The 15,847-nt window shown below is 39.9% G+C and overlaps 1 protein-coding gene across 9 annotated transcripts in view; it reads left to right on the forward strand.

The window, feature by feature from the left end:
- PTPN13 (protein tyrosine phosphatase non-receptor type 13) overlaps positions 1-15,847 on the forward strand; it is a 187,367-nt gene that overhangs the window by 106,532 nt on the left and 64,988 nt on the right. For all 9 annotated transcript variants that reach the window (XM_032800220.2, XM_032800218.2, XM_075066128.1 and 6 more), the window contains exons 8-9: positions 6,222-6,317; positions 10,266-10,359. In XM_032800220.2, coding sequence (XP_032656111.1) covers positions 6,222-6,317; positions 10,266-10,359 — 190 coding nt within the window. The remainder of the gene's footprint in view (positions 1-6,221; positions 6,318-10,265; positions 10,360-15,847) is intronic.

Raw genomic sequence — 15,847 nt, forward strand, 5'->3', positions numbered from 1 at the left:
AGAGGCTAGCCGAGAGTGGGGAGGTAGAAAGGAGATTTTTGCAGTGTCCATAATCGCTGTGCATGTGTGTCTGCTGTTTCTCAACTGTTAGGACATCTTTTAGCATGTTACAATTTGTACCTTGCTTTTTGTAATCTTAGAGCAATCCTGGGATTTCCAGTTGTGAATTTACATTATGAAGCTGAGCAGTAAATTCTTCTTTGCAAAGCGAATAGATTAGTTTTGTTGTTCTCTGGAAACTTAGCAGTTGTTGCTTGGCACCTGTAGGCAAGCGTCCTCATACAGAGTGGGAAATGTCATTTACCCTGTACCTTTTGCAAACACTGCTTGCTGTTCAAAGAGCATGAGTAGCATTGTGTGTTCCTCTCCACTCCTCACTTTCACCACCTTCTTAACTATGAAACTGATGGTATCTTCTGAAAGACACAAAGCTCTAAAGCTGACTTTGGTTTTTAGATTCCAGGCCTGCCCCTGATTGGGTCTGGCAGTATAGCATGCTGCAGTTTGGTGACATTTCAGTGTTAAGTCTATTTGTGCCCTCCCCCATCCTTTTATGTGTTGACTTTTTGCTTGTGTTTAATTACCATTTTCAAGGGTAAACATGATAAAAATTTAACTGCTTTATTGCTATGATTAATATACATGTTTCTGTCAGCAGTATCGACAGTAGGATGATGGTGGTCTTCAAAATTCTGGAGTACAAAGTTGATGTTTTAAATGGGATGCAGAGGGGGTGCCAGGAATCTGCTTGCTTATGCACTGAAGGGATCTTGTGGCACAAAAGTAGGGAAGTATAGATAAGCAATGGCTTTACAGCAAACTGTGGATGAAATGGGGAGGCAGGGAAGACAGAGAGCAGAGATCCTGAATAGCAGAAGTTGATCTTGCTGAATCCAGGTGTGGAGAGGCCAGGAAGGTTAAGAAAACATCCCATGGATGTTTTTGTCAAATGTGCAGTCCGGAAGCATTTGAATGCTAAAGAATCCCAACAGCCATCTTCAGTTCTTCCCTCTTTCTTTTATTTTCAATTTTTCTACCTTTATCCCAATTGATCTGGTCCTCCCTTTGTGCTTCTCAGTGTCTTCTTGAAACAACCACTAGGTGTGACTGACAACATTTTGTATAGCTAGGAGTGTGGTCTCTGTCTGTTCCTCCTCTCGCTGTGTTCCTCAGTTCTCTTCTCTGTCCTTCCCCCTGCCCCTCTTGCTGTATCATTCATTCTGCCCTCTTTCATTACATCTTTCCCTTATTTTCAGTCTGTTCCCTGGCTCCACCACCATTTTCCCCTCTCAGCCTACTATAATAAAACAAAACTTTTTATGATACCTTAGACTTTCACCTATTAACTAGTAAACTATTTCTGTGGCCCCTCTGATATTTTCCATGGTGTTGGAAGCTCTCTTAGGCTGCTTTCACGCAGACTACTGCCAGCTCTCAGAATTTTCTTGTGAGTCTTGTGACACAGGATTTTTTTCTTAAAGCCCCAGCTTCTGGAGTCATGTGATAGCGCTAGAATCTCAGCTTACTTTTTATAACATGAAAGTTTCTAGCTATCCTGATTGTAGAGAAGAGCTGGAAGAACATGACCCATAAAGGCTTGAAACCCAGAAGGCAAATGAGAAGAATCCAGAGGTTTTTTTTTTTATCAGAGGGGTAGCCGTGTTAGTCTGGATCTGTAAAAGCAGCAAAGAATTCTGTGGCACCTTATAAACTAACAGACATATTGGAGCATCCGACGAAGTGGGTATTCACCCACAAAAGCTCATGCTCCAAAAGGTCTGTTAGTCTATAAGGTACCACAGGACTCTTTGCTGCTTTTACAGAGTTTTTTTAAATCTCATGATGTTTAAGTCAGTCTCATGATTTTTGTGGCCCTACTCAAATTTGTTTATTATTTGAAAGTAGCAATACTGCGTGCAGGTGAGTTTGCTTCTGCTGTGCTCTGCTTCTGTAGTAAGAGAATAGCAGCTCAGTTGGAGCAGCAGTCTGCCTCCAAAAAGCCAAAGGACTAATCCACGCTTCTTTGGCTCTACTGCTCACTGTTGAGAGGAGAATTGGATAAAACTGGTTTCCTTTAGTGTGGTTAAGTAAATAAGGAGTACTTAAGTGAACCTATTTCACACCAGAATTACTAGTTTCTCATTTGCACCTAATATCAAGATATTTTACTCTTATTACTCTGGCTGAGCTTTTGAACTTTTGGCATTTGCAATAAAAGCAAGAATCCAGGCAAAGTATTCTGTGAAACTGCACCACTGATTCTACAGTCCTCTTACCTGTGAGCATGGCTGACTAAATGCCTGAGCTGATGAGTTGTGCAGCTGAAATGTTTTCATGCAGGAGCATGAACCTCACCTTGTTAATGAAATAGACTCATCACATTACAATCTTTTTACCAGCTTCATTTGAGAGTTGCAGTTTTAGGTGCAGTGTTGAGTGGGGTGATGCAGAAGCTGAAACACACAATGTGAAAGTTGAAGGAAGGGTTTTGTCACGTATGTCAATCATTCACATGCGGAGTGAGGATATTAATGAGAAATAGAACTTGCACCATTGCTAATTTTTAAAGATGGATTTTACAGGTGGGTGTGAGCTGCAAAATTCAGCTTCCCATTCAGATAATGAACCCTTTCCCCACTTTTTTTGTGGAAGAGAGATTGGATCTCAGGTTTCGTTTCTGGGCCCATCTCTGTTTTATATACCTTTGCATTTCTGTTTTCTTTCAAAATGTGCCAAGTGGTTACACTGTCCACTGTAATGGCCTTAATCTGGTATTCTTGAATTACATAGCTATACTGAAACTCTGTGTTGAACTGTCTCAGGAACCAATGTAATCACCTGATTTATCCAGTCTGTGTTTGCATAACTTCACTGTAGCAACTACAGGAAGTGGAAGAGTGATGTTAGGAACATTTTAAATCTCTCTTTAAGATGTCTTTTAATGTGCTGTAGCAGCTTGAAACAAGGAGAACAAGCCCCATGTGTCTCAGCAGACAACCAGCAAGTGCCCTGTGGACCACCAGAGCACCACAGACTGCACAGTGGAGACCTCTGGTCTAATCTGGAGCTGGTCAGAAAGGTGTCTGGGGTTGGAATAAAAATGTTCATGAGTTGGCTGCGGGGTTCCCCACAAAGATGTCAACGCCATTCAGCTATAGACTAAACAGTTGGATCCTTTTATGAACTAATCTTACAAAGGCAACGAAATACATATTTTGTCTTCCAATCTCTTAGTTACTTACCCTATTGTACATAGGTTTAGTTAGCAGGAGATCTGAGAGTTTGCTATAAGTGAGGAATGTAATGTATTGTTTGCGTGTAACAGCAAAAAAGGCCCTGTTCAGACATCTCACAACTATACGTGTAATCCTCATACTTAAGTATAGTTTTAAAAAGTTAGTGCTGGTAAAATGGATTGTCATGACTGGTATGTCCAGTATGGAGAGGGTTGAATTTTGTGTTAGACCAGTGTTCAAAAATTATATCTTAGTGGCTGAAGAGTGGGAAAATAAAATTATTTGATATGTTGGAGATAATGTTTCATTCACTTATATAAAGAATTCCACAAAGATTTTGTAAATTGGCTTCTCACGGAGGGAAAAAAAGACCATAATTTTAAATCACAGGATTTCTGAATCATGTTTGTGTGGCTGGGTACAAGGGCCAGCTTAAGTGTTTCCTTTGTAATAATGTATGCTAACATAAGTGTAGAATTATTTCGACAACTTCATGGTTGCAACAGAAAAGAAGCGACAGGTATTTTGTCAGCTTTTTCAAGGAAACATTGGTCTTAAATATCATGGGCCTGCACCTTTAAAGTTTTTGGAAGTTTTGCTGTTGGTTTCAGTGGGAACAAAATTGGGTTTTATCTATTTTAAATGAACATATTTGTGTCTTAATAACCCTTTAAATTATTGAAAGAGTAAAAATCTTTAAAATCTGACTTATTTGTCACTTTATGTTCTTTGGTTAATTTTTTGCATTTTTGTTGAACAGTGAAAATTCAGGGATGTTGATTTTGCTTTCGTTTATAGCCCGATTTCATTTTCAATATTTGAGTTTCAGACACTGTAATGGAATGCTTTCATTGAAATATTTAAAAAAAAAATATGGAAACCTTTCTAATGGCCTTAAGTTTTATAAAAGCTTGGGTTTTTTACGCAGTTTTAATTTGGGCCATATCTAAGTTGGCTATGTCCCTTTAAAGGGAAAAATGGGCAGAACTCACTAAGTATTGGATTTTTTCCCTATTAAATAATAGTCTTTTGAAATGGTTTAGCCATCTTTCTTAAACAAAGTTTCTGTCCCTCTGCAATACTTGTTTAACTCCCCCATCTCTCACTCTCTTCCTCCTTCTCTCTAACCTTTGTAAAGTCAGTGATTTGTGTAATACTGCATTTGAAAACCTGTATCTCTGTAATTTGAGTCATGTGTTCAGGATGACAAAATTCCAGGCTAAATGTGGGTCTTTAATTTCTGTTGTGCAGTTGGCTGGGATGAACCTTGCTGTATGTTACTTGTCTGGGCTTGCATATCTTGCCTTGGGTAAATGATGTGTCCTATTACTGTTAAATGCCTGTAAGGTTGTGCTTTGCTGATTTTGACAGGCAGCTTGAAAAAGTACAAACCAAATACAGATCAACATGAGCACTGGTTTGCAAGCCATAATACTTTGTTCACTGCTGGATTGTGGCTGCTCCTCGTAACTTAGTTTCATTAACAGCTCACCGGTTCTGTTTATAAGACATTTTAAGTCAAGGTGGATCTACTAAGATGTTAAATGATTGAGACATTATGGCTATTAGGAGACTCCACCCTAGTTACAACACTGAAATCTAAACATTACAATATTGCATTAGTTTATACAAGAAACACAAATTATTACACTACCCATTATACTGTAACGTGACTATTACTGCAGAGTGGGCTTAATCCAGAAGTCCCTGTTCAGTATTTCAACATTGTTAACTCCAGGCATTCAAAACTCACAAGATGGACCCCCACCAATGGTTCTTTCTATTTGTTTCTGGTTTTGAGCCTTTCAGAGGGACATGGTGTTAAGACTTTCTAGCCTGAGTGGTTTATGGAGTACAGTCCTTTGAAACTTGCTTTCATTTTTAAAATGAAAGCTAAGATTCTTACATAATCAATTGGATGATGCCAGGAGCTGAGGCTTGAATATTGTGAGAGTTGGGAATCTCTGTTTTTTACTTATTCAGGCAAAACTTCCATTCCACTCCCAAGTTAAATCAATGGACCACATTTGGAAGTCAATAGGAATTTTGCCTGAGTAGGGACTTGAGAAAAGGACTTCATGATTTTACCCAGTATTATGTATACTGGATCCACTATATTATTATAATACTGTAGTGTAAGCAAATTTACAGTCTAGAGGTGTCCAGTCTATGACCCTTCAGGATGCCTCAAACTGAAGCATCTAAATCCGCCCTGTCACCATAGGGAGGTGACAAGGGGTGCAGCCTTCTCAGCGGCTTTCCATCACTGCCTCACCTACTGCTCCAGGAACGGCTCTGGTCTGAGCTGGCAGCGCTGGGAGAAGCTGCTGTTCCTCTCTACCGCAACTGCTTAGCAGCTTCCTCTCTGGTGGTCTGCCCGCATGCTAGTAGTCGGCTCATTCAAAGAGAGAACCCCAGATTGCTCCATGATGGTCCTTCGACATGATGTAAAAAAAATATATATCCTATCTCAGGCACAGGGCAGCTGTCTTGAGATGCAGTACAAGACCAGACTAGAGAAACTTGAGTGCCAGTATTTCCACAAGTCGTATAAATTAGAGTACATACCATCATATCCCACAATAATATTTTAATACATAGTATTCTATTTTTATTACAGAAATGTCAGAGTCCCCCTCCCCCCAGAAAGGTCCCATTGTACTCAGTACTGGCTAGCTTTGGCTTTAATTGAACTAACAGTGATAAGTTCAATATGAGAGTCATTGTAGGAGAGAGTTTGGAAAGAGGGGGTCTGCTGAGAGATTAGAAGGAGGAAAGGGAGACTGAATAGTGTGCAGGATCAAGGAGGATATTCAGGCAGGATGGGGCAGCACAGTATTTGGCGACTGTTCTTATGTTTTAAAACTGTGGCCACAGAAATGTTTAGACGTCCTGAGGGGGTCGCTTAAAATGCTTATTCACGTTTGATTTTGCCTAAGAATTTTTGCTCCTTTGCTTTCCTAACACTTTTCTTTCAACTTTTAGAACCTTTGAAAAGGTACAAATCTTACTACAGTGATGTCTATAGTACCTCCAGTGAAAGTCCATCGATTACTTCTTCTGAGCCAGATTTCAGGCAAGGTAAGAGCTGTGACAAATAAAATAAGGACCAGCTCAAAAGAAAGTAAACAAATGCACACATGAGGAAGATTTAAAACAAAATCCAATGAGTATACAGAAAACAAAAACCCATACTAGAAAATTTGGTAATTAAGAACAGTATGAAGATGTAATTATATGAGATTGTCGTACGTAGTTCAGCATGGTTTGTACTCTGTTTGGTATAGGTTTGGATCTGGAATATTGGAGTTGCATTTTTTTTACAGTGTTTGTTGTAAATAAGTCTTGTCATGAATTTTCAATAGTAGCAGTATTTTCAGTAGTATTTATAGAGTGACATAACTGTACATAGTCCTCTATGAAAGACATGAAGCTAAATTCTTCTCTGATTTTGACCCACTGAGTTTATATTGTGACTCAGATAAATATGTGATACCAGACAACTGTATGGAGGCATGGAGACATTGGTGGAGGTTTTAATTTAGAAAAGTTTTGTAAAAGCAGGGACTTTTAAAGGCTAGTGTTGAAGTGAAGGGAAAGTGGTTAGTACCCAGAGATGGGAGAGGCTTTTCTATGCACAAGATGAGAGTAGATGTTCTGAGCTAATGAAAAGACAGAAATGCAAGAGTAGACAAAACAAGGATGCAGGAGTAAGAGGAAATGGAGTAGCACAGAGAGCAAGAGTGTAGAATGAATTGAAGCAGAGAAGTAACAGGACAGACTTGTACAGAGCTTTGAAGGTAAGGGCAAAGAGCTTGACCAAACTGTGAGAGGCTTAGAAAATGGGATGATATGGTCAAAATGACAGGGAAGTACATAATATAGCCAGCACACCACAGCACAAAGTTTTTCAGTTCAAACCACTAATATTTTACTGCTTATTAGTCGTTTAACCATTTGACTTTTTGTTCTGGCTGCATTAGTATTACAAAGAACAATTGGGAGAGAGAGAAAATAAATGTGTGAAACCTTGAGAGTAAATCACTTGCTATGATTGCATAAACTCCTGAAGGTGAATGCATTTCAGTTCGGGGATATTATAACTGGAAAATTATAGACATACGGTTTGGTAAATGAATTTCCATCTCATCTGAGAACCGTATGGTGTCTGAATCTCAGTGCATGTAATTATATCCCCACTGATGTCATTTGAAATGAGAATTGCATTCTGGCCATAATGGCTACATCTGCTTAAGGGGGCTGATGAAATGTGTTCCTCCTTGGAACTACTGTTATGTTTTTCAATCCTTGGGAAAAATGGAGAAGACTTTAATGTACTTAGATCAAAGGTTCCCAAACTCTGGTACATGCATGTGAGCTTGCTGGAAGTGACATGCCAAAATGTCTTCAAATAAACAAACAAACAAAAGTCCATCAGTTTCAAACAATCAGTCCCTGCACCCACTACAGAAAATGCCTGCTTTCAACTGTAACAATGAGTAGCACTCATGCCAACAAAGTACTTTTCTTTAGTAGTGTGTTGTGCAGTGTGACGTGCAGATGGGTGCTGTCTTCTCATCTGGTGCGCATCTGGCTGGCCTACCCTCCACCTTGCCCTGAGTCGCACAGCTCAAGCTACTGAGGCAAACTCGTGAAGTTCCCTGTTGTGCCACCAGAGCGCCTCTTGTCCAAAAAGATGCTCGTATACAGGGCGAGTTCAGCGTGGCTGCAAAGCCTGCAACCTCAGCCCTGAGAGGAAAGAGCCCCTACCCAGTTAGCTACCTGCACTTCCTGCCCTTCAGAAGTTGCAGTCTGGCCCCTGCAGGGCTCAGAGATGGAGGCACATGGATAATTCCCTCTTTTCTCCCTAGGGAAGGTGGGGATGAGGGTGGTTGATTGGGGCCTGTGGATGAAAGCCTGGCTACAGGACTACAGAGAGCTGCCAGCTGGCTGCAATTTGAGATTTCTCACAGCAGGATGAGCCCCTATGAAATTTGCCCAGGATTACAGGCATGTAGGGGCATTGATTAGTAGGAGGGGGCAGAGCTGTTGAGGAGCAAGAGGCCTCCTGGAGCAGAAGGCCCCACTTCCAGCCATCACTCTCCTGCCTCCCTACCCTTCCCCCCAAGCTCCCTTCCCTTTTTTATACACACACGCACACACACACACCCTTTTCCCCTGAGCTTCCTTCCCTTTTTACACACACACACAACCCGTACGCACGCACACATGTTCTTCCCCCTCTGAGCCACGTTCCCTTTTTTTATACACCCACCTTTACCAGAGCCCTCTCCCCTCTGAGTCCCCTTTGTCTTTTTTGCACGCACCACACAAGAGCCTCTTGCCCTTTTACCCACAGACTCCCTCCTCATTCATGCCACTCCCCCTCCCTCCCCCCAATAACTACTCCGTTTTGTATTTATTTAAGTTTTGTAAAGGGAAGCAATGTGAACTCAGCTCCTGTTCAGCCATAATCCAGATGAGAATTAACAGGAGCTTCCCATTTAAATTAGACAAGGTACAGACTCAAGCCATTGACATAGTTCAGTGACACACACCAAAATATGACAGGACATCATAAATGTTTCTTGTAATTTGAGTTAACAAATCGTACATAATAATGACTGCTTCACTGTATTTCTTTTTCATGCCCTGTCTAAAAACCTGAGATGTCTAAAAAGGATGTTATAATTAGAGCTGGTCGGGAACTTTTTTTGAACTCTTTTGTTGGGAAATGCTGATTCATCAGAACCAAAACTTTCTGCAGAAACATATTACTTTTGATTAATTTTTTGTAGAGAAGGTTTCTGAGGCCTGGGATGAAATTTCTAGTCAAAACCAGAGAGAGAAATACAGAGAAATGCCTCTGTGGTTAGGGTACTCACCTGGGTCTACTATGTCATAGATACAAGTGCTAAGCACCAAGCTACTAGCTGTTCTGGGGTGGTCTCTCTTTCTGTTTCAAAAGGTCTTGGTTTTGTTCCACATCAGAACAAAAACATATGGAAACCTCAAAATTTTTCATAAAATGGAATTCTTGTTTTCTGGCCAGCCCTAGTTATAATCAAACGCTTTAGGATTTCTTGGGCCTTTATTTTACTGTAGAGTCTGGAAGTACTTAAGTCTATTAAGGCCTAAAACAAATGGACACACAAAAAGGAGAAATTTGCATGTGGTACTTTAAAAATCAGTTTTTTAAGAAGGGGGTATGTAAACCAATAAAGTTTGGGAACCACTTAGATGGCACAGCAGTAATCAATGATGCATATCTGAGAATGCTGCTGCTGTTTTCATATACTTAGGAAATATATTCTGCAAGCTGCCGAATACCTCCCACGACGGGTTGAGGGCCATCCCCTCTTATTGAAGACAGTGGGAGTTAAAAGTAGAGCTCTCTGCATCTTGCAGAATTGTGCCCTAACTGCAATATCTCTATTGTTACTATGAATAAATATTGACTTTCTCATGGAGACCACATTAATAAATAGGACTTCTTTTGTCAGAAAGGAGAATCCAGTATTTCATAAACCATGGAGAGGGAGAAGAATCCAGGCAAAAATAAAAAGTGGAAGCTCCACAAGATAATGATTTTTAACTCCCTTGCTCTGAGTCAGATAATGTTTACCAGCTTCTGTGAAACTATTCAGGGCACATGATAACTTTCTACAGATCAGTTTTGCCTCCGTGTATTCAGCTATCTCAAGCCTCAGCTGACAATGAAACATTTGAAGTTAGAGAAGTATATTAACAATTCTGTATTTTAAACTCCTTGCAAACCTGTTTCTTCAAAAGATTATGCAGCAGCTCTCATCAGAGGGAGAACAATAGGATCTCTTTGAAAACTGAAATTGACTTCCTAATGCCAGTTTCTCTAATACTGTAATGCCATTGTACAGTGCATATGAAACTGATCCTTTCTAAGTAATCTCATGTGTCTGATAAATCCTTGAATTTTAGGTAGGATTACCTTTACGTGGTTTCTAGCCTATTCAGGTATTAATTTATCTGTGTTTCCTTTTTATGTGCAAGTGAGAAGAAATGAGGGTTTAAAGAGAAATGACTCCGGTGCTGCTTTACCAGAAGCTGATGATACCTCTCCATCAAGTCAAGTTCATCCTCTAAGGTCAAGTAAACTGCATGAAATCATCATATTTTACAGTCCTCGCTCTCTCTCTCAGTAACTATTCTTTAGCTGCAGTCAAATCATTTATTTCACTATCGGTCCTAAACTTCCGTTTCGTGTTGCAGGTAGTAGTAAATCATGTGCCCTATTCTGCTCTAGAGGTGGCAGCATTTCAGCAGTGGGTATTGCTTCCAATAGAAGTCTCATGACACATCCTGGTAGAAATGTAATCATGGCAAGTAAGAGTCTGATTAATGGAAGTTGGGTTGGGCCCTAAATTTTTGTCTTAATTATCAGAGACTCAGGTAATATCTTCTGCTAGGAGGTATGGTAATCATTTTTTACTTCAGGCATGCCTTTTAAAATAAGCGTTAGTGAAAATGTCGACACCCTGAAGGACTATAGAAAAATTGTTCATTTTTTAATCATTCCCTTATTATAATGTGACTGCTGAATGAGTCAAAGGGACACACAGCAGGATAGTTACTGCAGACAGCAGACAGATGACTATAAGCTATTGTTCATTGTCTGTACAGGTAACACTATGCATAATTTTAAACTGACTGGTAGGGCCATTTTATCCATGGTGTACAGTCACCAGAATGTATCATACTGTAGAGTGGACACTGTTTCTTTCTAAGACAAGGTGGATGAGGTAATTTTTAGAGTTGAGCAAAGTTATGAATTTAAGCTCCCAGGCTCATCTTGTGAAAGTGTTGTGCAGGTTTCCTTTGAGGATGAGGACTGATAAGTCGGCTACAAGCTATGCCTACACTGCACACCTCTCAACAGTATGGCAGTGCCACTGCAGCCACACCGTTGTAAGGTGTGTAGTGTAGATGCTCTTTGTCACTGGGAGAGAACTCTCCCAGCGACAAAATAAAACCACCCCTTCTTGGGGCTTCATCAGCTTCATCGCTGTGAGAGCATCTCCTGCTGCCGAAACTCTGTCTACACCAGCAATTTTCGTTGTTACAACTTTTGTCATTCGGGGAGATGCCTTTTCCATACCCCTGAATGATTAAAATTTTAATGACGAAAGAGCAATGTAGACATGGCCATAGAGTGATCTCTCTGTGAAAAGTTTTCACCCACAGGTGATAGGGCATTTTTGTCTTTTATCATTTTCCTGTGTGAGTTCATTCGAGAGCGTAGTGACTAGTTGCACCACATAGTTGTTGTTGGGGCATTTCGTGCACTGGATGAGGTACCTCATAAGTTGTGACAGACACCTTGACGGGTACGTTGTGAGGAGTGTTGATCATTATAGCAGTGGAGATATGTCTGCAGGTTTTGCATCTGTTTTTCTGGTAGGGTCTGGTGTCACTTTGAGTTAATGTGTCCTGGTCAGTGCTTGCTTTTGACAATGAGCTTGAAAAGGTTGATGGGTTGTTTGAAGGCCAGAAGAGGGGGCTCAGGAAAGATTTCTTTCAGGATGGGGTCCTCATCAAATATGAGTTGTAGTTGTTTGATGATACTCCTTGTGGATTCCAGTGTAGGATAGTAAGTGACAACTAGGGGTGTGTGCTCAGAGAGGGTTTTACAGAAGTTGGTCCAGTAAAAGATATTACCTCGCCTACCTTGTCTCTGTAATATCCAAGGACCAAGTATATAGTGTTGGCTACAACAACACTATATACAACTATTTTTCCTGTCAGCTTTTTCATTAAAATGGTATGTTATTGGTATAATTGAAAAAGCAGGTCCTACATCATGTATCTTCTAGCTAGAGTATATTGCAATATCTGCTATATACTAAAGGTTATATAAGAGTTTCCATTCTAAAGTGCCATTTTTTTCACTTGCTTAAAGCTTTCACAAACTTTCACCTTTCAGGCTTAAATTTCTCATGTCTCCTCTCTGCCAGATGACAAATCACTCTGGAAAGTACAACTGAAAGCGGTTCAGATATTTTTGTATAGTAAGAGAGTAGGAAAATGCTGTTTTAACAACTCTTGGCCTCAACTGTTTGAGGTATATTGGTGTCTGGATCCCTGCCTCATTCTGTAAGATGTCTGTGAACACATACGTATTAAGGTACAGTTTGCAAAGCAGTCCTGCCTCATCCCATGCAGAAAGGGAAAACATATCTGGAAATGGGAGCCATTTCAGTGACTGTAGAAGGGCTCCTTAAAAGGACCAGAGAATCCCTCATGTCTAGGATGGTAGGCAGTGACCAAAGCAGAGAGCCACACATTGAACAGTCAGATGAAAATAAAAGTTGAATATCTACTTTGTGCATTGTGCACTGTACACTCAGTGCCCTGAATTAAGCAGTGGTCCTATGGACAAATGAGTGCTCATGTAATTAAATATTGTGTCTTAACACATGTGCCCAAAGGAGCAGAATTAAAGTTGCATGAGCAATCTTAATTTTGACATTTCCAAACTTTTCAATGCTTCATTTGACAGCTATCACATTTTTACATGTGTATTTTGTGTGAAATTACATTATTCTGTACAAAATGTTTTGTTTATTTGTGTGTGTATTAGTGTGTAGGAGACATTCTGCAGGAACTGAGTAGACACGTTGTGTTTCATGACTATATATACTTGCACACACATACAGTGCATGCACATGTATGTAATGTATAGACATGTACACAAACAGTAGGTGTGTAGAATGTATTAGAGATCTGGTTCTTCTTGATGTAGGAGATTTTTGGCCAGGTCATGAGCTTTTAAGGCAAGTTTTATAGTAATCTGCTACAGATTCCTGTTTCGTGGAGTCCCATTGGAAAATAGTGTTGTATGTTTCTATGGTGTCTTTTCTTGTTCTATCTCCAAATCAAAAGAGACTTTCCTACCAGAGTAAATGGGAAAAAGGGAACTATTTTCTACACAAAGAGTAATCTTATAACTTTCTACATTTCCTTTACTATCATTTTCCTCTGTTTGACTACTGCTGCTGCTGCTAAATCCTGTGAGAATTATCATAGAAATGATGGTGAAGTCACAAATTGGACATTATGACTGAACTGCAGGATAAAGCAGCAGTAGTAGGTAGGCAGTGCGAGAGGGTGAGATCTTTTGCTTTTGTTTACAAGGCATTTTGGATATGGTAAGGAATATGTGATATGAAAGTGACTCAGACTGTTGAAGTGCTGCCGATTTGTCCAGTGAAAGGTCCTTCTTTAAGGCAGTGAGAACATGCTTTCTCTTAGTTCACTTTATTGTCTTGCTTTCCTTTATATCTCTCTTTTAAGATTTGTAAATGTAATGGTAGTAATTTGTATTATATTAAATCTAGAGGGGAAAATACTGCTTTGAAAATGCAAATCACTTGTTTTGCTTAAGATGAGTTGAGCTGCAAAGTTCAGAGCTGTTCTGATCTTAGATTCAGTGATATTTGGCTCCAGAGTTTGTTTGAGCCCATCGTTCCACTTTTATTTGAAGTGCTGTTTTGCTCTGAAAAAGTACTCAAAAAGAGCAATGTTGGGTACAACGTTTATTGTTTTTAATGATTTCCATAATCTTTCTTGCTTCCCAAGTTCAGACATCGCTTTTCTAACTGCCCGCCCAGCAAATGCATCTGAGGTCTGAAAGTCAAACTGGATTCTTCAAGTATAAAGATTTTGAAACCACACTTTGCTCTCAGTTGTAGCTTAGAAGCTTCACTGAAAACAGTGGAGCTGCGCAGATAAAACCCAGAGCAGAATTTGATCCTGCTGTAGAAGCTTTGTTAACATTACTATTGATTGTATGAGGCAGAATAGAAAAAAGTTCACTCTCCAATAGATGTATGGACTTCGCAGAGCTTACAAGTGTAAAAAGTAGCCATAATTTCTTATTGACATTGAAGAGAGCTCTTACAGTACAGCTCAGAGAGCAGATCTGTGAAGTAAGAAGGTGCCATTTTTACAAAAACACTTCTCAGAGTTCAGATGCACTTTCTCGTATTATGGAAATTTTAGCTACTGAAGTACATTTCAGTGCCGCAAAAAACCCCACCCCACCTCCCTGGCCCCCCGCACACACACACCTCTAAGGAGAGCAAACTGCCAGGTTTTAATTTTTTCAAGATGCTGTTCCCTACTTCAGGTTGTAAATCAACCCTACCCTATTCATCCATCCACGAAAAATGTCCAGTTGGCTGGAATCTTGCGTGTACTTGTTAGTTCTTTCTTTGTCCTGTGAATTCAGGCTACTGTGCAGTGTATATGAGTAGTTATGGCATAGTGGTCACTTTAGCATTTGATGGCACATTTCTTTGTTTTGATTGACACTATTCAGAGATAATCTCTATACAAACACAATTCTCTGTATCTTGTTCATAAAATTCACTGCTCTTGTAGCATACCCTTAAGGGCAGCCTGCTTAATTATGCTTGCAACAACCATTATAAAAGAGCAGGTTTGTAATAGGTGCAGAACTTGGGATAATAGAAATATATAAAGTGTGTCAGAAGATTGGTACCATTGTTCAGAACCTTCAGCCTATCAAAAGTGTGCTGTTCACATGGGCCAGTCTAGTAATAAGCTAGCAGAAACCATAGACATGTAATCCTTTTTGTGTTCTGTGATGAGTATTGCTAGTGTCCTCTGTCTAAGCCTCTTGGAATGGTGTCAGTAACCATAGCAATGTATATTCTTCCTTTGTGTCTATTTTCCTCTTTTCTTCTTTATTTCTACTTCCTTTCTTTTTCCAGGGGCAGCAGCCGATACAGATCTACTCCCTCTCCCACTGCTGCCTTTCCTTTCTAAATAGCTGATAGGTTTCCATTTCCAGCTCTATCCCTCTCAGTATGTCTTATCTCAGTCAGTCCTGCTCTTGATCTTTCTGCTGCACTGTTCGTTAGATATGACCTGATTCATCCCTTTCCCTTGCTTCCTTCTCTGATCCAATACCTGGTAGTTTCTTGGTAAGTACATTGGGTGATGAGTTAACTCATTTCCCACTGTTACAGGAATTGATCTGCCACTTGACTTGTCATCCACCAGCACTCTTAATAAGTAACTCATTGAGATCTGACTTCAGTTCACGGACCAAGAAACAAAGGGTTGTGACCGAAAATCCAGGCTGATATTATGGTCCTAGGGTTAGGCCATGTGGTTGTACAGTGTTGCAGTGCAGCAGAGGATTTTTGGCACAATCATAATATTTGGCCCTTGCAAAGAGTTGTACATCTCAATGTTCTTTACAAAAGTTGGTCAGCAGCAGGAATCCTCTCCATTTAATGGAAGGGAAATGCCCTTCTGATGACCTATCCGCTGAATCATGCTGGCTCCCTATGCAAAGCTAGGATCCTTTATTTGTAGTTCATTTACCTTAACAGTTAAGTCAGCTGCATCTGCGCAGGTGTTGCATTTGCCCAATATACCTCCAAGCTTTAAATGTAAAAAGCAAACAAACCTTTAATAAAAATGTGGATCTGCTTACGTGCATTATGCACAGGCTGTACCTCAAAAATAAATGAATATATAGGTATATATATTTTTTTCAAATAATAATATTAGTCACCATAGTGTAGATATGTTATTCAAAAGTC

This window comes from Chelonoidis abingdonii, chromosome 5 (genome assembly GCF_003597395.2).
Source record: "Chelonoidis abingdonii isolate Lonesome George chromosome 5, CheloAbing_2.0, whole genome shotgun sequence".
In the NCBI taxonomy this organism is placed as follows: domain Eukaryota; kingdom Metazoa; phylum Chordata; order Testudines; family Testudinidae; genus Chelonoidis; species Chelonoidis abingdonii.